This window comes from Dromaius novaehollandiae, chromosome 9 (assembly GCF_036370855.1).
Source record: "Dromaius novaehollandiae isolate bDroNov1 chromosome 9, bDroNov1.hap1, whole genome shotgun sequence".
In the NCBI taxonomy this organism is placed as follows: Eukaryota; Metazoa; Chordata; class Aves; order Casuariiformes; family Dromaiidae; genus Dromaius; species Dromaius novaehollandiae.
The window spans coordinates 2,736,325-2,759,707 of NC_088106.1; the positions used below are offsets into that span (position 1 = coordinate 2,736,325).

The 23,383-nt window shown below is 41.5% G+C and overlaps 1 protein-coding gene across 13 annotated transcripts in view; it reads right to left on the reverse strand.

The window, feature by feature from the left end:
• Positions 1–23,383, reverse strand: part of VEPH1 (ventricular zone expressed PH domain containing 1) — a 118,851-nt gene that overhangs the window by 66,074 nt on the left and 29,394 nt on the right. For all 13 annotated transcript variants that reach the window (XM_064516539.1, XM_064516528.1, XM_064516538.1 and 10 more), the window contains 3 exons: positions 15,414–15,634; positions 7,755–7,964; positions 6,119–6,513 (listed from right to left, as the gene is read on the reverse strand). In XM_064516539.1, coding sequence (XP_064372609.1) covers positions 6,119–6,513; positions 7,755–7,964; positions 15,414–15,634 — 826 coding nt within the window. The remainder of the gene's footprint in view (positions 1–6,118; positions 6,514–7,754; positions 7,965–15,413; positions 15,635–23,383) is intronic.

A 23,383-nucleotide genomic window follows, 5' to 3' on the forward strand; every position in this document is an offset into this window, starting at 1 on the left:
ATAATAAAATGCCAACTAATATTTTTTGGCATAGCAAAAGCACAGTTGATCTCTGGAAACATTGGCCTGAGTCTACGCAACTTTGTGGTCACACTGAATTAGCAGAGGCTCATATGTTCTAAATCAATGTTTGGCTTATGGAATGCCTAAATTTATCAGAACAGCGCAGAGGCAAGCACTGCAGGGGAGCAATGATCTTTTCCATCTACTCTCTCATATGGTACCAATTATCTCTCAGTACAGCATAAAACACAATAACAACCAGATTTAGGACTAGCATACTGCAACCTGTTTCCACTGCCGCCGCCTCCTTTTTTGGAGCCCTGTCATCAATCCTACAAACCGTTTGGTGTTTATATTTCTTCCTATAGAGCAACAAGGAGCCAGGAATGACTTTCTACTACCAAATGATTATAATATTATTTTTCACTGAATGGCATCACCTTTTGAAATTGATCCTGATGTGGCTTCAACGACCAAGAACTGAATGATACGTTATATCTCCCTGAGCTCTAGTCTTTTAAAGAAGAGCTTAAACAGGCTAGAGATGTGCAAATCCTCAGTATCTTCTATATACATATATTATCAAATGTTTTCTTTCTGATGGTTCACATGGCACTCCTGTTAATTCTAACAGTTTAAACTGTAGGCATCAATGGTGACATTTTTATCCCAACTACATAAAGAGCAAATATAAGTAGAGGGGAAACAGGCACCTGCCCTCAAATTATGAGCAAACAGCAGCAGTCGTACAGACTCCTGTTCATGAACCATTTGACAGCAGCCACTCCCACAGACAGGATGCACAGGCCATGTGCTTGATCTATAACTCCTAAATGTCTGTGAAACAGGAAGAATAAGTCAAAAGTCATCTGACATGCAGGGTTCAAGGTGAGAACTGGCAAGGCTGGAGCAGATGGAGGCCATTAGATGGAGAACGTTGGGCTGGATGGAGGAGTAATCAGCAGCAAACGACGTAAAAGAGAGCAGCGTCTGTTCCCAGATGGATCGCTGTGGCACTCCTGAAGTTGACTCTGACAGGTCACACACCACTATCATCTAATCCTGGAATGTCATTTTTCACCTACAACTTTCAAAGCAACCTACTGAAACCATCCTCGTTTCCCCAGATGGGGAAAGTGCCACAGAGAAAAGCAGAAAGGATAAAGGATCTCTTAAAAGGCACACAGTACTGTCAGTGGAGAAACTGCAAATGCAGCAGAGGGATCTTAAATACAGGTCCTCCTTCACAATCGTTGGAATCCCAAAGACATTAAGGTGGTGGAATTTCTGCTTAAGGTACGCTTAAAAGTAATAATGAAACTGGGGAGCGTTCTGGAAATTATAGATACACCTCTCTGGGCCTCTGCCATCAGCAAGATCCTAGGGGTACTGACAAGATATAAGATCGCAAACCATCTGGAAAAATATGAGCCAATGAAAACTACTTTGCTTAGCTCCATGGAAGCTAAAGCGTTTGACAAATACGGTCGCAATTTTTTCAAGGAAAAGATTCACAGGATTAAGAGGACTGAAGTGATGAACATAATAAAAAAAAAATCTGAGATGTCTTAAGGCATAGTAGAGAGGTGAATCTGGGTAAAGTGGTTCAAACTAAACAAGAGCTGAACCAAAGCATGAGCCCCAAACTGAAACAAGCTCAAATAAAGAGATTCTTGCGGGTTCGGATGCCTTCCTTCTGCCCCTTTCAAATCCCCTATCAAACTGCAGTGTTAGTTCCAAAAGACTCACTTATGCAAATATACACACGTATCTGGTGAGCTGCTGTATCTTGTCTGCTCTTCAGAACACCCTCAACTTGGCCATTTTCTTAGCCTAAGACATTCTAGCCAACAGCCCCAGTCTTACCACTGCTTCTGCTGTACAGTCATCATTCAGTTCACAACCCTCCTCTGCCTGAAGCACATGCAATCTAAAACAATAAATACTAAACGGGACAACAGACCTGAGGACACGTCAATTTTTCAAAGTGTATAGAGGTACCTTCAAATAAACCGTTGCTGACTGACGGCTTATACTGGCTATGGATCCACCCACACAGTTTTTAACCTGTAAAATCTAACACAACTCAATAATACATAAATTTTGAAATACAGTATAAAAAATATTATAGCCCATAGAGATGGAAGAACAGCACTGAATGAGCTTATAAATCGACAAGAAGACTGCAAAACACACAATGTCAAGCAAAAATATTTTGCAAGAGCTATGAAATATATACCAAATGTCTGAAGCAATAGCAAAAAAATAAATTGGGCGAAATACAGACAATGTCACAGAGCAGAGGATGTAATCAAAGGCATGCAGGGGGATGCAAGTGGTCATCAGATCTGTCCCTTACCCACACTCACAGTCACAAATACCTATGACATTCCAGTTGTAGTAGCAGTATACCTGAATGATGGTTTAAGGATCGAGTAAGGCAATATTCAGAAGTAATAAAATCTGCTATTAAACCAACTAATGTTGCAAACTTGGAAAAAACATAGGTTTGACAGATCTGAAGGGTTAGTGTCCCACATATAAGCCTTGCTTTGCCAATGTCAGCCCTGATAGACTTCTGTTTAACGTGCTTTTAGAAGTCCTCTGCAACCTCCTCTGGCAATGCATTCTTGTAGTTCTACTAGAGAGCTTTTTCTACTGTTTAAGCTGAATCTTCCCTTGCATTTGAAATAGTTATTTCCTGTCTTGTCCAGCATAGGCTGTTCCTTTTATAGTCTTACACAAAGTTGAAAACTGTTATCATGCCCTCTTTCAGTTTTCTCCTTTTTTGGTTAAGCAACCCAATATTTTCAGCATTCCTCATAAGTCATGTTTCCTTGATCTCTGAGCACCCTCCTTGCTTTCCCTCAGTTTCCTTCAATGTTCTTGCAGTACCTGCAGGGCAGGTTCTCCAGCATATAAATGGATCAGATAAAATGATGTCACTCCATAAGCAGTTGCCCTGCAATGGTCACATTATAGAGTAATGCTGGAACGGCAACTCTGATTTGAGGCAGAAAATTCAACCAGTATCTAGCTAGCAGCGGACGAGTGAAAGGCAAGTTTAAGTGAGGAGTGCAAGAACAGAACAACCATACAGTAATAATTTCCCTTCTACTCCTCTCATACCTCCACACTGAGATGTGGCTCAGGCATTTCCAGAGGCAGAGGTGATACCATTTTTAATAACCCTCAAGTGCACTGAATCCATGAATCTGCCTAATCACTTTTGAAACCAGGAACCCTTTCAGCGTACATAATGACCTGCAGCAATATGCTCTGCCATTTACTTTCATGTTGAGAGATACCTATTTTGTATATTTTGAACTTGCTTCCTGACAACTTCGTTAAATGTTTTCTAGTAGCTGTGTTAGGAAGGACAGTGAGCTACCACACCCAATTAATCTTCTCTACAACATTCATGACTTTACAGACATCTCTTTTCCAGACTGTGCAGTCCCAGCCCATTTCATTTATCTTCATATGGAAGTCTCTCATTAGCCTTGTAACCCTTCTCTGCGACAGGTCTACTTTGTCCTTCAAGATTCAGGCCTCAATGAATTTAGACAATCATGTAATGATGTTATAATGATGTCTCTATTTTTCCTTAATAATTCTTATCTTGTCCATTTGCTTTTTTGTCTGCTGCTGAGCACTGAACTGAATGTCACCTGTCATTCTGTAAGCCAGTTACTCAGTATCTGTAAAACCTGCAAATTCCTGGTTTTCATTCTTACTGCTCTTACTATTATTAGTATTTCTACTCACGGATCCGACAGGAGCCACATAGTCTGATTTCTGATGCATCAAAAAGCATGCAAGTTTCTTCCATCCTAGCCAATAAGCCATCACAGCACACTTCCTAGGATGACATCCAGTCTCCATTTTAAGAGATGAGGAATGCACCATGTTCACAGGTAGTCTGCCCAAAGGTTAGACAACTTCAGCATTAAAAACCACAGGCATGATTTCAAATCGCATTTAAGTGAAGTGAACAGAATTTGGCCCATCATTCATTAGAAATTCTTACAGCTGACACTGACTCTTTGTTGATGTGTATATAAGCTGCATTTTAAAAGCCCAGGGAAGGCATGACTCTAATAAAGTGGTATTTTGGCAAATCTGCCCTCTCCATTATTAGCAGACTGCAGCACTATTTTGTTGCAACACATCTACTCATTCTTTCTTTCAACATTCTGTTTCAGGATGGGAGATTGCTCTGAAGTGCCTATTCCCCACCCTGTCTTTTACAGATTAGATTTCCAATTCAACAAATTCCTACATTGCCTACGTAAAATTAGCCAACTATATGCATTTTTAAATACCTTAATATTTTCTAAACATCTTATCTAAAAAGGAAAACATACATTTGAATGAGCCTTGATGGTGCACAGGAATCATAGAAGTCCATTAGCTGCCAAGCTTTTGATTGAGTGATTTATGTAATATCTGAAATACTAACAAAGCTGTCCCCTGTGTAATGAGACAGACTGCCTTTCTCCGAGTGCATTTAGAATGAGTCACATAAATTTTGCATTCTCCACATGTGTCCCTACTCAAAGAATTTCCCTAAGAATGCTAGCTGAGAACTTCCAGGAAATTACAATACTTTGAATGAATTTTGAAATAGCTACATGCTTATAACATGATCGTATTAGGTGCTTTAGAAAGGAAACTGAGCCATATATTTAAAAATATTCAGCATATTATATTCAATTTATGCAAGGATATAGCATTCAGCTCTTCAAGACAGATGACTCAAGCTTCCCCTGTGATTTTATGCAGCAAAAGTTATAGCACTAATTCTACTAAACAGCTATTTCAAATAATGAACCTGGCCTTTGAGATTTTTCTCAGAAATTTTTGCACAAAAATAAGCTTTTAAAATATATCCCTCTATATGCGCATCTCTTATGGGTGAGAACTGCTTTTCAATTTCTTCATTCAAATCGTTCAAAAAGTAAACAAATGGTAAGATACTTGATGGACATAGGAACTGATTTTATGTAGTATTAAGAGATGACATTTTAAGTGACTGGAAATTAATTTAATTTTTTGATTCAGCTACTCTTTACGTGGACCTCAAACGGTTGGACTATAAATCACTCACATTTATCACCAAGTTGTTGGATGAATGTAGATTCATGTTAAAGTAAGTGACAGCTGTTCAGTGTAAGCAAGAATCTCACAACCCTACCTAAATAATTTTCCTTTGAAGGAGAGTAACACAGATCCATCCTGCAGTCCCACATAATCAGCTTTCACACACTTGAAAACAAGTATCCACCCTTGATGAAAGCAGAAAACTTTAAACAACCTCAGGGAAGTGGTGAGGCACACTCCAACCCAAAATAGAGCACCAGGCTTCTCATCCTGTTGCCTTCAAGGACCTTTTTGAGGCCTGGAATATGCTGAACTGAGATTCTAGACCTGCATCATCTCTGGTGTAAGTCAACTGTCTTGTAAGTCAACTGATTCAATAATGTCATGTTAATGAAGAAGGAGACCCAGAGCTGGTAGGCCAACCCAACAGGTGAAGGAGGAGGCTTACGTATCAGCACATGCTATAAATCCCTCTCTGTATTCACACATACGTCCACCTTGTCAAGTCCAAACCATGATATGTGGGCTCTCTTGCACTCCAACTTTTCAAGGCCATTTAACACAGACCTGGAGCTGGCTCATAGCCAGAAGGAAAAAGGCAGAAAGGGCACATTCCCCTTTTGCACCTGACCTGCAGACATGACCCACAGGTTTTGACAACCCTAGCTAACAAGTATGGCTCTTTAGCTCACTTTGTGACAGGTCATGCTCTTTTCTGGAGAGTTCTGCTTTGGTTCCCTGTAGCACAACCAAAAAACAATCATTGCAATCATTTTCAGGGCAATCTGGAATATGTGAGGCTGCACTACGCCTCTGAAGGAAAAGAACAAGAGTCTTGAAAGATTTTAAAGCCCTACCATTCATAAATGACATTGTTCCATAAAAATAACGTTCCTCCCCATCCATGAGCTCTGTGCTAGAGGATCTTGGCTGCCCATTTGCCTGAATCCTGTGATATGACTTTCGCCATTGCATGAAAGTTCTTGTAATCTAAGAATTCCAGACTTCTTACCTTCAATAATACACTGATCAGGGATAGGAATTTTCCTCCCCATCTCCATGACATATGCTTTCACTTTACCCAGGTTTTCCTTTAAGTGCAAGTAGAGCTTATCCTGGTATTCCACAGGATTCTTTATTGTCTCTGTACTTCCTTCATGGACCTTTGCTTTAACAGATTCTGGCAGATTTTCCGATTCTGTGTAATCGATACTTTGGTGAGAAACCAAAGAATTTCCCAGTTGCATTTCTTCAGTATCAACATTAAAAGGCAATTTATCATTTTCTTGGCTAATATAGATCTCAGTAAAGGAGATACCAGCACTTATGTCCCCATTCTCTTGGTCTTGTCCATTGTCCGAGTTTACCACCTTCATGCGGACTGCATGGAAAGCAAGACTTTTGGATCTGCAAAGTGTTAAGGAAAGAAAAAATGTTTTGCAATAGAGGTGCTGAACAATCGGACAGAAAAATCTGAACATGTGCTCTCCCAAGTTTCATTTATGCAGCTGTTTCAGAAAGCAGAATCCAAGGCTAATTTAGCTAGCGGCAAATGCCTTTTGATAAATATGCATTTCCTATAGCAAAACTCAAGCCACAGATTTAACAAGCAAATGAAACCAAATAATACCCATATATCACTACATCTGTATGCCATGGAAGGAGCTAGTCAACCTATCTATAGGGAACTTACAAACACAGCACTGGAGTATTTGCTTATTGATCACATCATAAAAATGCCATCCAACAGTGATTTAACTGAACTTAACCCGAATCAAGAGTTGCCTCCAATTCCCCTGTACCTATACGGTGAGCATAAAATTAAAGTCTCTGTATAGCAAGCAGGAATTTTGATTTGCACAGGTTTAAATGGCTATGTAAAGTGCTAAGCATTGATGAAAACCCACTGAAAGACATTTCTCCCATTTTCTTCTCAGTATCCCTTCTTCCAAGGAAATTTCATTTCTCAGAGGCACTCAGTGAACAGGGAACCTACAGATTTGATGTGCATATTTGCAGAGGCAGCTGGGGGACAGTGAATGTATGTTTTTCGCTGAAGAGAAGAACGGTACACAAGTGGCAATACCCCTGTCCAAGCCCCAGCAGAGGAGGCAACACCCCAACTTTCCAAAGGCTCCGGTTATCATTACAGTAGGGAATATGGCAGATTCAGTGTGGGAAGCATCACAGTGGGAAGCAAAAACCACCTATGTGATCCCGTGGTGCCCCAATGGCCTAACAAAAGCTGCGGGCTACTGTCTGAGCAGGCCCTTGGCTCTAAGATCCCATGGGAATGGCGCTTGCCTTAACACAGTATATATGCAGAACAAATGATAAAAATTTGATTCAAATATTTGATATATTTTGCTAGCAAAAATACCCAGGAGAGGTATCTGCATCTTCCTTTCTAGCATTTTCTGTATGTTTCTTTGTTTCCTATCCCTCATGCTATTTTAGGGCACAAGCAGTTTAAATAATTTATACTGATTTTTATCCAGCTTTTAAATACATGGATATGAGACTTGGTTAAAATTAGACTTACAAGCCACAGCAATTATACAACATGACTGATTTCTCAATGTTTGGATAAAGTTTTATTACAAAACCGATATTCATGAAAACCACTCATGCATTTTACAGAACCATACCTGTTAAATCTCATATCCTTCCTTTCTTCTTTAGAAACCTGGCCTAAACTGTATCTGCGCACAGAGCCAGAAGTACTGTTGTCAACATTTATTTTTTCTTCAAAAGCCTGTATTTTAACTTGTAGCTTTTCATCTTCTTCATTTCCATTCATAACAGATTTTAAATCATCCAATGGCACAGGAGATTCTGTTTCAGTATCATTTTCTATCCTACGAAAGTAAAAAGCGAAGATTTAACTCTGGCACATTCAGCTCATGGTGATGCTGACACTGCATTTCAGCCTTTGACCCGCATAATGTATCTGGTAAAATAATTATGTTTCAGCAGAAATTTTCTTAAAGGCTGATTAATCATTTTCAGAAACATATTTTAGCTCAATGGCTCTGTCACAGATCAGAAACATTGAACCCCTCTGAAAACACTGGAAGCTGCATGTGCTATATCTGCATACGTAAAAACAACTCTTTTTCCTGACAGCCCCGTGGGAAAGTTTCTTGGAGAAAAGTTTAGCTGAACAAACCACTCTTCCAAGCTTACTACACAGCGACTTGTTACATTATTTTCCTAAACCAAAAGCAGAGCTAGCTGCAGAGTTTATAAAAGTTTGTGGTTTTAAAAGTTTGACAAAAGTATGTGCAGCTTCTACTGAATTATTGTACTCTGTGTAAGAAAAGTCTTTTAAACTCAGCGCATGGGAAGAAACAGGCTCAGGAAAAGTTTTAAGTAATGTGACTGAAATTCAGCAAAATAGAAATAAAATTAGGAGTTAAAATGAACTTCTGGACTGCAGGACAAGATGTTTTATTTTAAATTCAAGTGTTACATTAGTCTCAATATGCAGTCTCCTAATGCAAAACTCAAAGATAACTTTAAAACAAATAGGAGTGAAGCTTGTGATCTTAAGGGATAGAAATAAATCTGCTTTCAGCTCTGCTGCTGGTGGAAAGGAGTTTTCTAGAGATTAGAATATTCAATGACCAGTGAAGAACGTTGCCTTCGGTTAGAGGTGCAGCAGTACTGTGGCCCAGAGGAAAGAAAGACTTGCAGGAGAGTCCCGGGATGAAGAGCCAGTGTCCGGACCGTCGCCAGTGGAAGGTGCAGAGATGCTCACAGGTTAGCAGAGCGGCTACGCCGTACGCCACAGTGGAGCGATTCCCTTGCCAAAGCCAGATTTCCTAAACCAGTCTTTAACCCGAGTGCCGCACACATACAGGCAACGCTCCTGAAAACGGAGTTGCTGGGTCCCCACGCTGCTTAACACGTGCAACGAGCCCCGTGGGGCAGGCTCAGCACCGCTATCAGGCCAGAAGCCCAAATCTAGGGTATATGTTCTCTCTCTGGGAAATGCCAGCTTGGCCTTTCATCCAGCTAGGACTGAATTTCACAATGAATCAGCGGAATACTATGGCAAAAGCCGTGCTACTGTTTTCCCTCGAGAGATGTGCTTTCTGGTGAGGGTTTACGTGAGCGGGAGCGCTCGGTAGCCTTGCTGCTCATCACGTGTGCTCCCTCCGACTCCCACAACTATGCAGCTACCGGGTCCAAAGCAAAGAAACCACACAGGTAGTGCAAAGACAAAAACCACAAGGGTTTAGGCAAAAGGAAGGGGAGTCTGGGGTGAAATGCTAGCAAAAACAGGGCCAGCGCTGGTTCCCAAAGATGGAAAACGGTGTGCTTTCCCTCCAAATTCCCAGCTTGTGCAATCCCATGATCACGACTGCCCACAGCAACTCAAGGGAGAACAAACTACTGCATCCTAGAGATGTGCAAAGGCTAAATAAGCCTGATCTGGATAGTGTGCAGAAACTTCGTAAGCAGAATCAGAAGCTTCCTACAGAGTTAAGAGGGTTTGGGCAGTGTCTGTATTTATCTTTTTTTACTTCTACCCACTGTCCTAAAACAAGCTCATTTTGCTTCTGACTAATTTTTGGTAGAGGTTTCTTTTTCCTTAGAAGCAAACATCCGAATGGCTAGATCTGTAAAGCATGAATATGGAAAGCCACAAATGAGAATTTTAAAACACCCCTTTCAAAGACAGCGGTGTCTCTACAAGTCATGCTCACAGTTGGGAAGCCTACTAAGAGTTTCCAAATATTGCAAATTACCAATTGTGGAAACAAAGAATGTTTAAAAAACAACAACCAAGGATAGTGCCTCACAAAATGCAGTTTTTCATTTGTTTTGATAAAGGAGGCTCAGGGTATTTCTCCAGAGAGTTAGCAAGTTTTGTCTTGTTTTGTTTTTAATTTAGGCAATATATTAACACTGCAGAACATTTTGAAAAAAGATATTCTTCTGTAATAAAAAACCTCAGTATGACCTTTGCTGAGAAATCTTTCTGGAGATGTGGGACGAGATTTAATTTATTAGAATAATGTCACTCCCAAATCCCTCTCAACAGTGCTCTCATTGTGGGAACTAAGCACTAACCAAAATAACTGCTACATACATGCATACACATAAAACCCTCTGGCTACAGAGACGGGATTGATGGACTGATCAGGTTTATGAGTGACAGATCCAAACTAGCAAACCCTTATATTTTGAAATAAGAATGGGCTTTTATAACAGCACCTTTTTTTCCAGCTTTCTCCAGTTAAACCCTCACCTGAAGTGCTGTCGATGGATTTTGCAGGAAATACAGGTGAATGCTTCTGCTAAACAACCAGATTAAACAAATCTATTCGCCTTACGTAAAGGAGCAGTAAGTTAGTAAATACATGGCTCATCACTACTCAGCAGTCTGCAAAACAACACAACACCCCACTCCTGACCCAGTGAGTGGGCACGATGGGGCCTGGCGCAAGCGGTCGTGCCCTCAGCAGCTAAACACAGCACAACGCTCATCCCTAGGACACCCCAAGGAGGGCCACTTTCTCCCTCACCTGCGTGTGCTTTGCACTCAAATCAATTCTCATGAAGCAAAGACTAAACCCAAGTGAAATACTCAGTGACGCCTACACCCCACGCACAACTGGAAGCCTGGCAGACCCTTCTGCTGGCCTCTCCTTCCAATGGCAATAAAATAAACTATTGTTTGAAATCTTGGCAAAATGCATTTAGTACATTGCTGAGGTTGCTGGAGTAGGATCAGCTTACTCCAAAGCCCAGACTGTTTCTGGGAAGAAAAGGATGCAGAAGTCTATTGTGAAATCATAAAGAACTTGCTTGCAAAAATCTTGATGGTACTATGTCACTCATTATTTCTTTGCTTTTAAATTCTCTGTAGAGACTTAAATATACACGTAAGTCAAAAGTGATATTTTAATTTGAAGAATATTTCCTCAGTCCACCAACCCTGTTATCAGCATCACCAGCCAGGCACTTAAAATGGGAAACAAGCACACACAAATATAAATTGCTAAAAATACACTCCAGATGTGATTGCTTCCAGGGCTTTAACCCTGGATGGAAGTGACATGAATGGATCAAGTGCAGGTCCTTGCGATTCATCAAATGCAGACATAAGCACCTCTTTAAATATGATGGCAGTGCAGATTTCAAGAAGGCAAGTGGCAGATACCTTGGGACAGACATTGCTTTCCAAAGACAGCAGAATCTCAAAAACTCAGGCTCACAGTTAGGAAGCCTATTAAGAACTTCCAAATATTGCCAAAAAACAGCTATGGAAATATAACTAGCCAGACAATATCCAAGGGTGAGGTATTACATGCAATTGGAGACTGCATCCTCAGACACTTCAGCTGCAATGCAGTTTACAGGCTCTGTATATGCGGGTCACTCATGATGAAGGCCTATAATATTCTTAATAGCTGATGAAAAGGGACACAGACAACAGACCATGATGGAGTATGCCTGGGTGACCCAGCTCATCCCGAACGGGCTAGCAGATCCCTCCTGCTCCTGCTTCCAGCGTCGCTGCATGCAGTGCCTAGGAGGAATGCCGAGGCCCAGGCTGAGGGGCAGTGGGAACATCTGCCTTGCGCAGACAACCTTCTTGGTACCTGCACTGTTTCTAAAGCACAGAATTAAATCACCCTGTAGTCCCTCATCAACATATGAAAGTCTTAGATACTCTTACAGCTCTCTTCACCACTACAAATGTTGATTTAAAGGAGGACAAATGCTATAAAAAATGAAAGGCATATGAATTGTAAATGAATGCTAAATGAAGCCATATGCTAGACCAACCCTCTCCTTTAAGGCAAAAGGATAATTTCATCCAGCCACTATGTTAAAGTGAATAACAACGGGTGTAGCCTATTATGCTTTGTTCTTACCCAGAATGAGGGCTTGGAAGTGTCATTAAATTTTCCTTCTTTCTTTCCTTCCCTTCTTTTAACTGACCATGCTAGACTTCTAGGTTGGATCAGTCTGTTATAATTTTGTATTTTTTTTCCTTAAAAAGCACCTCTGAGATCAAATAACTTGCAATTTTGTGACAGTAAGGGGCAATACTAATAGAGTATCACATGGTTTTAATTATACTCTCCACTACATGCATGCAAAATTCCCTGTGTCAAATGATTCCAAGGCAGCAATCACTCTGAAGGAATCAGTTTCTTCTTATGTAAACACATGATTCTGAAAGGAAGGGTTATAATCCAGCCATACATTTTCAAATCCTGTTTTCCCTTCACAGCACAAATACTCTGAATTGTTGCTCTTCAGAAAACACTGCAGCCCAGTAATTATAGCAGCTCTGGAGCTACTGAGTATGTTTCCATGTCTGTGTCCGGACTTATCCCACTTCTGCTAGGACAAGTCAAAAGAAACTCCACTGAAATCAATGGAAAACTCTTATTTTAGTCTTAACTGTTGCTCCAGTTGTTCTTGCCTGATATAGCTGATACTATGTTTGATATAGGCCTGAAATGTAAAAATCAAAGACAACCCTAAAACTATAATTGCAAAAAATCAGTGTTTTATTCTGTGATGTTTTGAAAGGGCTATCAACAGCAGCTGAAATGGTCACGTTCGTGTTTGATCTACAGCCCCCTGAAAGAGTGGGAAATCCTTCCACTGACACAGATACGAAATCTGTCTCACTTGTGTGTGCAGTTTGATAGGCCATGAAAAATAGACGTCATTTGTTCGAGTGATGTCTTTACTGTGCCTTACCACACTGCGGACTGATTCATCACTATCGCCTTCTCCCAGGGCTCTCACCCACATAAAAATGAAACACACTTTAAAGGCTTGACTCCAAATTGCAGTTCCTCCTTCCTCATGTCATATCCATCTCCCTCAACTCTTGCCTTTTGCCTCTACATGACCTAATGCCCTGCGACCCCAAACCGCATTCATTCCCCGCAGGAAGCCCCTCACATTCGTCTGCACATACCTTCAGCACAGAAGTCGTTCAGGTAGCAAAAAGGCCTGCAGCTATAAGAATACGGGGAACCAGAGTCACGGAGGATTAGGCAGATGAAGTAGGAGAAATTAAGTGGCAGATGGAGAGCAAGAAATGATTCTAGAGCGGTTTGTTTGGAAGGATTCAGGCCCTGCCGCTGGACTGAGGCGGCTTTGTGCGCGAGGCAGACCCAATCCAACAGGAAACAGCCCGAGACGGCAATTCATTACCCAGATTATCATCGACGAGCAACAGGCTTTCATTCCTATCACCTCTGGCTACACTCACACCAGCCTCATGGCAAAAGCAGCTCTAACACATGGACTACCCTGTCTCGCAAAAGCAGCAATTTATCCAAAGAAATGTTAAAAAAACAATGATAACAACAACGAAACAGTGTAGCCACCTTCTATTCCGAATTCTTTCCACTGCTCACTCAAGGCCAAAATCTGCCCTTACTTAAAACTAAACAAATTCTGAGCAACTCCACTGAAACCCTAGGATAATTTTGGTGCATTTTAATTGTCTTCCCTAGGTATTACTATTTAGAGTTTGGCCCTCCAACCCCATGGCAACTTTTACATTTCAAAAACAGCAGTTGCATTTTCATTCACTTATAGGCATGGCTATGTTCAAACATGTTACTCAGAAGCAACTGTAATTAAAACAATGAAAGTCTTTTCCTTTCATGCTTCGTATAATCAGTAGAGGGTTTTTTTCCTGAAAGAAAATAAGGACTTTTCTGAAAAATTCACCAAATTGTTATCATTCTCTACCTTTTCCTCCCCCCAGACTCTCCACTCAAAATAGTATTTTGTATACGTAAGCACACACACATGCAGATGAAGCAGTTTCTACTCCTTAGCAAATCAAGTCCTTAAAGTATAATTTTAGACAGAAATGGGGAAATATGCCAATAGAATTTTAATGAAAACCTTTTCCTGTTTTTTTTTGATCAGCTTTAATAATATAAGGCATGAAAGATAATAAGGAATAGGAATATCTCAGCATTTTAGCAGATAAGGCCTGCATGGATAATTATTATGCTTTATTACTAAAGCATCAATTCCTATTCTGTTTCATTATCATTCCCATAATACAGGACATTCTTCCTTTCTTCTGGCCCCCTTAGTTAAGTGACAACTGGCATACTCTTAATTTACTTGAACTTAACTTGCTTGGAAAACGTATATGTCATCTCACTTGAGTTTTTTTCACTGTCTTCAATAAAACTTCTTATAAAAGTGAGGTCGGAGGGTTCCATTTCAGCTGAGATTTTTGCCACCGGGTGAAGTTTGCATGTTTCTTATAGCCTTACTTTAAAATGAGTCAGTATGTCAGGATTCCTCTCTTTTTTCATTTTTAACTCTCTCCAGGATACCAACTAATTGTTTCTCAAATGACCTCAGTGTTTTGGCTCCAACTCTACAAGTCTGTCTCCAAGGCTATCCTTCATGGTTATGAGTTTTCTGACATCTGTGTTAAATTTTATCACAGAATTACTATACCATTGTGTCCTCCTGACCTATTTCAGTATACACAGTGCTAATTATAAGGTTCTCCCTAACTAAAACTGACTACTGTACCACATATTTAAGCAACACTTATATTCTGATTGTGACAAATGCAGCAAGGCTCACAATGCTTTAAGATACGAATTATTAAGAAGCTGAGCGATCAGAATATCTTTTTGCACAAGTTTAAAAATACTTTTCCAGACTTTTTAAGCAAACCTCTATCATAGAGCTATGCCAGTCATTATTTTGGTAGGCTTTACTGGTTATCTTTTAGAATAAAACTGTGTAGCCTGACTTTACTGATGTACTTTTAACTGAAGCTTTTTAGATTGCCTTATTCTACTTAGCTGAGATATGGCTTCTTTCCATTCTTTTATAGATGTTAGAACTTCAGTAGCTTCCTCCGTTGCGTGATGTTCAGAGATCGTTCTGCCTGACGCGACACACGTGATGCCTAGCTGCAATGCACCTACAATGTTTACTGCTATCCTTTAACTACGGATTTCTGCCTTGGTGTCGTTCATACTTATGCCTGCATTTGAACTGTGTATCTCAGTTACTTGTAAAAATGTTCTCTATTACACGTCTGTAAGCTATTTTGTACGCTTACCTGACTTCAGAAATAACGTGCTCCGATGGCTGACTGAGTGAGCATTGGAGGGCTATCAAGATGAATTCAAAGATGGCAACTTTCCAACTTACAGGAACTACAATACGTCTTATTTTCAGTTGATTGTTCTTTCATCGCAACCTGAATAGACTTAATATAAATTCATACTGCCTCTCCCTCCTCACACAGCCCTTTATCATGTGAAAACTAGTTTTACCTGGCTCCTGATGTGCTGTCATTCTCTAGCTGTCGGATGAGCAGCTTAGCTATGGCAGTGAAACTGTTGCTCATGCGGTAGATATCTCTGCTCTGGGTGCCCAGGATGCCCGAGAAGGTGTCGGTGAGATTCTTAATTTCCAGCAAAAGAATATGGTGAAACGAGTGCTCCATGTTGGCCAGCTGGTTTACCAAATATATCAGACACGTTCTGGCTCGCTCCTAGACAATGCAAGGAGATAAAAACAATTTTAAACAAATGCATTGTGTGTTTGTTTGTGCAAGGATACTTTGTGTGCATGCTGCTGATTAAAACACCATCATTAGGGAATAGCAGCTACCTTGCAATGATAGGAAAAAGACATTGCTCTGAGGACACTATATCAGGCTGGTTCAGTGATCTCCCAGCAGGAGACTGGATCCCATTTTCATCTTAGTCTTTGATGAGCTTTATAAGCTAACTCACCTGTCTATACCTCAGTTTCCTTTGCCCTTTCCTTGTTATATTTTGTGCTGTTTGCAACAAGTAAACTCTCTCACAGCGGGCCAAGGTCTCATGCACACTGCCTTAGTCATAAGCTCTCTCCCTCTTAGAGCCTTTCTCCTCATGTTTGTAACTTACCTGCTGCATACTAAGTTCTCCAAGGCACAAGCATTGACACAAACACATCACAACCTACCCCGAGAGCTCACCTCAGCCCTGAGAAGACTCTGGGGCTTGGGTCTGCACCAGCTTGGGGAAATCTGCATCTCGTAAATGACAGTATCTGAGCTTTTTAATCTGCATTACAGCCCCATCGTATTAATAGTGTTATTTCCAGCATTTTGGTTGTCCGTGTTACCCTCCACACCACAACTGCAAATAATCACTGTAATTGCCTTATAACTCTTGAATTCTGCACATGTCACTCATTGTTATGAGCACCTAGTTGAGAAGACCATAAAATGTTTCCTAGTCACAACGTCCTTTCTGGACCTATTTGGTGTTACTGATTTTCTGTATTTAGCAGTATTTTCTAAGAGCTTGTCTTTGCTGGGGCTACTCAGATTCACCTAGACTCCTCCTGACTTAATGTCATGCAGGTGGAAGTGGCCACACTGCAAGGTCCCAGCCCTCCTTCGCTGTGGCCATCACACCAGCTCCAGCGCTTCCTCCATGCACAGGGCCTAACGGCTGCAGTTAAAGTCCCTCCTAAGTCACCGAGAGCCTCTGCTTTCATAGCAATTCACTTAAGAGCAACACTCAGATTGCAACCATGACTAACACTGCAACAAAGAGAAATTCAGAGTTAGATTTCATGTTAAGATCTCATCACACTTGATAAACTGCTGACGGTTATATCAGTCGTCGCCAACATATCGCAAGTCTGATCTGCCCGCGTAGTCAAAGTTTTGCTAGCCACATTATCAGTGAGACCGCGTCCCCCACAAGTTAGGATTAAAGGGACTGCTTCAGATCATAACATAAAAAACTCAAATCAAAAATACCTTATCTCTTCCTGGCAAGTGCAAACAATTCCGATTCCAACTATTTGTCTATGTATGTGAATAAATTCAGATACTAAAATATAAACTTTGAGGTAAGGAAACATTCTGGGCTTCCTTGGTTTTCTCATAACTGCCCTAAGTGTATTAGGGTCCCCAAACCTAAAAACGTCAAAGTGAGAAAAGTAGCAGAGAAAGAAGCAATTAACTCAGCAGCTCCCATCAGATCCTCAACACGTGCAAAGGGGCATGGTTTCCCCGAGTGCAACCTATTAGGCTTGCAGCACATCGTTACAAAAACAAGAGCTTTTGCTTTTCGAACCTGTACTGGAATGCAAGCAAAGGCATTTTAGGAAAATAAAAAAATTCTCTTCTTCCCAGAAGTCATCAGAAAAGGAGGGGAAGTCATGTGCCATATACATACTCAGAGCACTGCAGGGCAACAGCGTTATTACCTGTATTCTTCCAGGACCACGTAACAGAAGAGAAAAAAGTTGCTGAAAGCTTAATTCCAAGTACAGCTGGGCCATAAAAATACACGGGAGATTTTGGCAGGACACTGCCTAAATATCACAAGCAAGACATTTTTTTAAAGAAAGTCAACTTATTTCAAACAAAAGATGATCTGCTGCACTGTGCCATGACAAAGATAAATGGGAAAAGCATATCAGACAAATTGCTTCCCCTTCAGCCATATGGGGAAAAACTACACATACATCTCTGTTTGGGATGGGGTGCTGCGATGGAAGGATCTTTCTCCTCAATGGTTTGAAAGAGCTTGACCTTCTGGTACATATTCAACAGTTTATTTGGGAGACATTCCTCCCTCCAAGAGATAAACACAGGCTCAATTAACATTTAAAACACATTTTTGTTTCCTAAACAAACTGTGCAGCAGACGTAACTGGAAGAGAAGTTTTGACCATTTTCGTGTCACTTTGATCCAGCTGGAATGCCTCCAGCCACGCTGAAATGCTGCTACTCGCCTGGAGTGAAGTAAAAGAACAATAAACTCGAGTGAGTAACATAATATCTAACTGTTCTGCAAAACAAAATTATAGTAAAATAGCTCAACATGAAAGCCATTATTATCTCTGCCACAATTTTTACCCCAAAAATTTCAGAAAGCCTATCCGGACATACATAACCCACTGCTATTTTAAGAGTGCTTATTCTGTGCATTCATACGGTTTATCGTAAGCATCTCTTGCGTTTTATGCCATTACTTTATCTGCCAGTAGGTGAAGATTTAAAATACGGGCAATGAGGTGTGGCAAAATATTTCGCTTTGTCTTAAAATCAGGCTCAGGAAACTATAAAAGAGATCAGAAGGATTTGAGGAAAAAAAACTCCAATTTTCAATTGTTTCAAAACATGCCATTTTTGAAAAATATAAAGTGCCCATTTGACCTATGCCCCACGATGGTGTTTTGCTTTGCACAAATTTATGATTAAGGGACAACTTCTTATTTCAGCTTCACCCATGGGATTCCCACTGACATCAGAAGTGGCATGTATAAACAAGACAGCAACCTTTAAAATAAAGGGATGTTTTTTCAGCCAAATCTCTCATCTCTCTAGGGGTTCTGCCTGAACTGCCAAGGTGGGGAACGCGTTTCGCATAAGCACAAGAGATCGCTTCTAGAATCCAGCAGAAACTACTTTCTGTTCGTATCTGCAATCTATGTTATAAGGGGCCAGCCCTCAATCCTTACCACCTCTTTTCCCCAAGTAAACCTCCCTGTAACATAAAATATGCATAAATAAAATGACAAGGCTACCATTATCGTTTCACTTTGCACTTATTTTGTTTGGCTCGAAAGGGAGTTCCTGATGGTGATTCATGTCTATAAGTAACGGCGAGCAGCGCACGTATAACACAGCTCCACTACAGCAAGAGAAAGAGGGGGAAAAGCAGCAGCAGGCACTTTCAGGAAGGCATTGCCACGGTGGGCTGAGATAAGAGGCGAGCCTCAGCGCACATACGTGGGCAGGGGCATTTTGCTGCTTTTATATTTCTACTTGACCCCATCAAAATAAACCAACTGGTTACATCAATATTTGTAATTAAGCAGTTACTCTTAGATCAGAGCACTATTTTAATTCTTTCTGAGGGTGCACTAATTATTCACATGCTGAACCACCAAGATCTGTCTGGCTCTTATGATGCCCAATGCATTTCTGCTTATTTTGAGGCTAGCTGACGGTCTGCGCTGCAGTGAACAGTGCCCTACCTGCAGTGAGTCTATGCAGCATTCAGAGAGGTGTTTGGGGGTTTTTGTTTGCTTTTTTTTTTTTTTGGTGTCTTTTCAAGAAATCTTATCAACACGTGAGGCATGGGAGGACCTAGAGGCATCACCTGCCTCGTGGCTCACTACACGGTGGGGACAACAGCTAGAAAAGGAACTGCCCGAGCAAAGCAAAGCCAAGCCCCCACAAGAGCAGAGGAGAGCCACACGAGATGCACGCTGTCACCGAGCACGCAGCAGCGGCAGTGACCACCGGGTCGCCGTGCCCAGCCTCCTGCAGCCCCAGGCAACTGGGGGCCGATGAACGTCCCTCAAAAGCGGGTCCACGCACCCTCAAACCTGTAGGCCACAAAACATTCCAGCTTCCTAAAAGAAATGAAAAAACTTTTAGGATGAAATACCAAAAGTCACAACTAGAAGGTGCCAAATGCAAAGAGGAAGTGAGAGGAAAAGCCATCAATTATAACATCTGTGAAAGCACAGGGAACGCGTTCTATGAAAGCGTCCAGGTGATCCGGGGAAGTAGGACACGTCCCACGTTACAGAAGAGGTGAAAAACCACACAAACCCGCGGTGCCAGAGCAGGCAGCCAGGTACAGGCAGACACTGCTCTGCTCAGCCGAGCCATTCGCGACGACTTGGACGCTTCAGCCAGGGCAGACCTTTCCTTACTCGGGTATCACTTTAGAAAGCAAAACAAGGAGGGAAAGGAGCCGTTTGTCTCAACATTGGAAAGTTCACCCTTGCCACCCTTTTCACGCTGCTTTTGTAAATGTTTTTCAGCATCTAGCGAGAGGTCTCCCAGATGTCACCAAACAGACCCACTACAAACACAGCAAACGCATGTCATCTCCGCAAACGAGCCACGTCCCCACCGCGGGGCCATGCCGCGCCGCAGCCCTCTGCTAAGTCAGCAGGTTACAGCTCGTTAGCAAAACGACGCAGATGACGCAGGACATAACACCAGTTACTAAACACGAGAGAAATTAGAGAGGAATTATTCACTGCAGGCTACGTGGGCAAAACGTGGTAGCTCTGCGTGTGTCTGCACAAAGCAGCACATGAAACACATGGGAAGGAAGCATTTGGCAAATCATTTCTTTGTAAACTACTTCACTGTGCTCTATTATTTCCAACAATATAAGAAATACAACGTATGTACAGTTTCTTGCTTGCTTATTCTTAGTATCGGTATAAATCAACAAAATAAATACATAAATGTAAAATAAATTCTGTCACTTCTAAGTAGCAGGATGTAGCAGAAAAGGGACCTCAGACACTCACATGTGAGGAGCCAGTTCAGTATGCTAAATACATATAATCTGAATTAATCTTTGCATTCTAATCTCAACTGTGTTCCTACCAGGATTAACTAGGTACAGGTGAGCTGTGAGGCTTTTAGGAGATGCTAACTCTCCAGCGCCAGACAGAAATAAGCTTGGTCAGCTGCAGTTGTTGTGAAAGGCAAATTTTGCTAGGATTAAGTAGAGAGAGACAAGAGCAAACTTAATTTGGTTCACAGCCTCCACTGTGATTTTTGGCTTCCTGTTAGTGTCCACATAGCCCTGCCTGCATGTGAAGCTAGTTCTGTGTACAAGTGATGTTTTTAGTTCCTATGGTTTTGTGGGGATTTGGTAACTCCTCTGTGACATTTATCTGTGCCAAAGACCTGGAGCACAGAGGAACTCCCTCCCAATCCCAACCTCCTGCACCCACATCCCAGAGGCCACAGCTCGGATCCTCTCATCAGGCTTCCCCACTCCACACGCTCCCAGTTTCAATTAGTGCAACTATCCAATTTAAGAGTATTATTGAGACAGTTCTGAATCATTAAAATGGTTGTGCAAAGGAACACTTTCCCTTAAGCTGCCCCAAAGGATGTCTTGTACCTTTAGCAGCACATAACCGGGCATACCACAGCCAGATGCCACGTGATGAGCTACTCTGAGGCATACACACTGGGGTAGATGAGCCTCTGTGTCAGGTCAAGCCAGCTGCACTGCACCTTTGGGTGATGGCACATCATTTATCAGCGAGTTTACAGTCCCTCTTCAGGTCCTCCAGTGCTCTTTCTTGATAGAGCAGGTATATTGCTTGAACAGGCTGACAGCTGTCAGCAAGCAGCACTGCGATGTGCAGAACATAACCTCACCACGATCTTGCACAATACCACTTAGAGGACTAACTTTGGTTAGGGACCAAAAGAAACTATTTTCCCTGGAAAGAAAAATCTCTCTGGAGATTGTGATGACACCATCATTGCTGAGAGCACATTATCATCTGTATCTAAACAACTGTAAATAAAAGCAACGGTTGTCTTAAAGGCAGAAGACAAATATGTGGAGGATTTTCCTCTGCACAGCAAAACTATGCCATTTTTCTCCCCTCCTCCCTTTAAATTGGCTTCTATGGGAGTCAAAGGAGTAGGTAGGACAACCAAAAGGTCCAATTTGGAAAGGCAAAATCTTCAGTAAAATATTTACTTAATAATTACTCAATAACCCTTATCTGATAAAGAAGAGTATTCAAGATCTGAAATTTATACAGAATTGTTTTAATGGCTGAGTAATAGATTGCACCTTACATTCACAGTTGGTATTTACTAAAGAGGATGCTGGAAGCTGCAGCCATATGATGAAACATACACGAGCTCACGTAAGAGCGTATGTGCAAAATACAGTAACGACACCTCGTAGTTGTGCCATCTGCTTCCGACAGCTCCCGTTCCCCTGCATGCAGGGCCCTGCTGCCCCTTTACTGTGCCTTGCACGCTGAGCTAGGAAGCCAACCACCCGCTAACGGAGAAATATATTTAGCCACAGGGTAAATAGTTTCCCTTCTAGCAATGAAATTGCTCAAACATGTTTGAATCCTGCAGCCTGTCTATATGCAGAACCCATGAGAAAGCAGTAGGACATGATGGTAAAATAAGTGATGATCACTAAGCAAAGAAAGAAAACCATCTAGGGTGGGAAAGGAGAGAAGAGGGAACAGGAAAAAGAAGAAGAGAAAAGAAGATGAGAGAAGAGAAAGGAGAAAAGAAGAGAGAAGCAAAGCAAAGCAAGGCAAAGAACGAATGGTGTCTCCTCAGGGGCAAAACATTACTCTTGTATTGCAACTTCAATAGGCAGTTTATGAAAATAAAGTCTTTTAAAACATTTAAGATAGTCAATGAGCCACATTCTGATTTATACACAGGACCAATTTCTAGAGCCTTTATGCAGACAAGCTCCAGTTGACTCTAAGTTTTGCCTGAGGAATCGCTGAAAGGACAAGGAAATTGTAGGATTCAGCTCTTTGCTGAAACAAATTATCCAAGTTATTCTGCTATAGGCATCACCACACTTCAGTAAATGTTTATTACATACCATTCATTTTCTAGATAAATAATCAAGTGCTGTCACAGACTTAAAAATATGAATAATTTTTTACAGAAACTCTTTGAATTCAGCAGAACATTATTTTGACTCTACAGGCCAGTGATTTGATGCTGAAGTAAAACATCTATTAATAGTGTTGAAATACACATAAGCATATACCCAAGGACAAAAATAAAAACTCATTAAAGATCATGACTCTAAATATATCTGACCAGTTTGGTGTCCCCAGGACACCCAAAGTCTCAGGCAACAAGGTCCTTTGTACACGTGCGGTGCTAATTGCACACAGGCTGCGGGTCGTCGGAAGGGCTGGGGTAGCCACTGACTACAAGTCACTTCACTGTCAATCTAAAGAGAGACGGTGACACAGACACCACAAAGTGACAGAACACACTCCAGCGTTTGCCCCTGCAAAGCCGCAGCCTGCCCTGATTTCAGCATTTTGAACAGTTCCCGTAGGATGGACGGAGCGGCGGCTCCTTGCCCATGGTGTTGCCCTCCGCTGGCGGAGCTGCGGGAGGCTACGGGATGCACGTCGGACCCTGGATTTTTTGGGAGTGGGGAGAGGGGCTCTAGCCTCAGGGACGAAATGCAGGAGAGTGGTTTCCATATATAGGGTATATCCAAGTCTATTTGTGGCATCTGGGTTAGGTAAACATAGAAGCTATGTCCTGATTGCATATTTATGACTAAAGCAAAGAGTTCAGTGCAGATTCATTACTCTGTTGTGAAACTCCCATAATTTTTAGGATATTGTCATTGTAAGTCGTTTTCAGGCATAATATTTCCATTGGGTCAGATCCTGAACCCAGTTAACCCACAGTAACTCCAAAAGGCCAGGCAGTTATTCCAGTCCC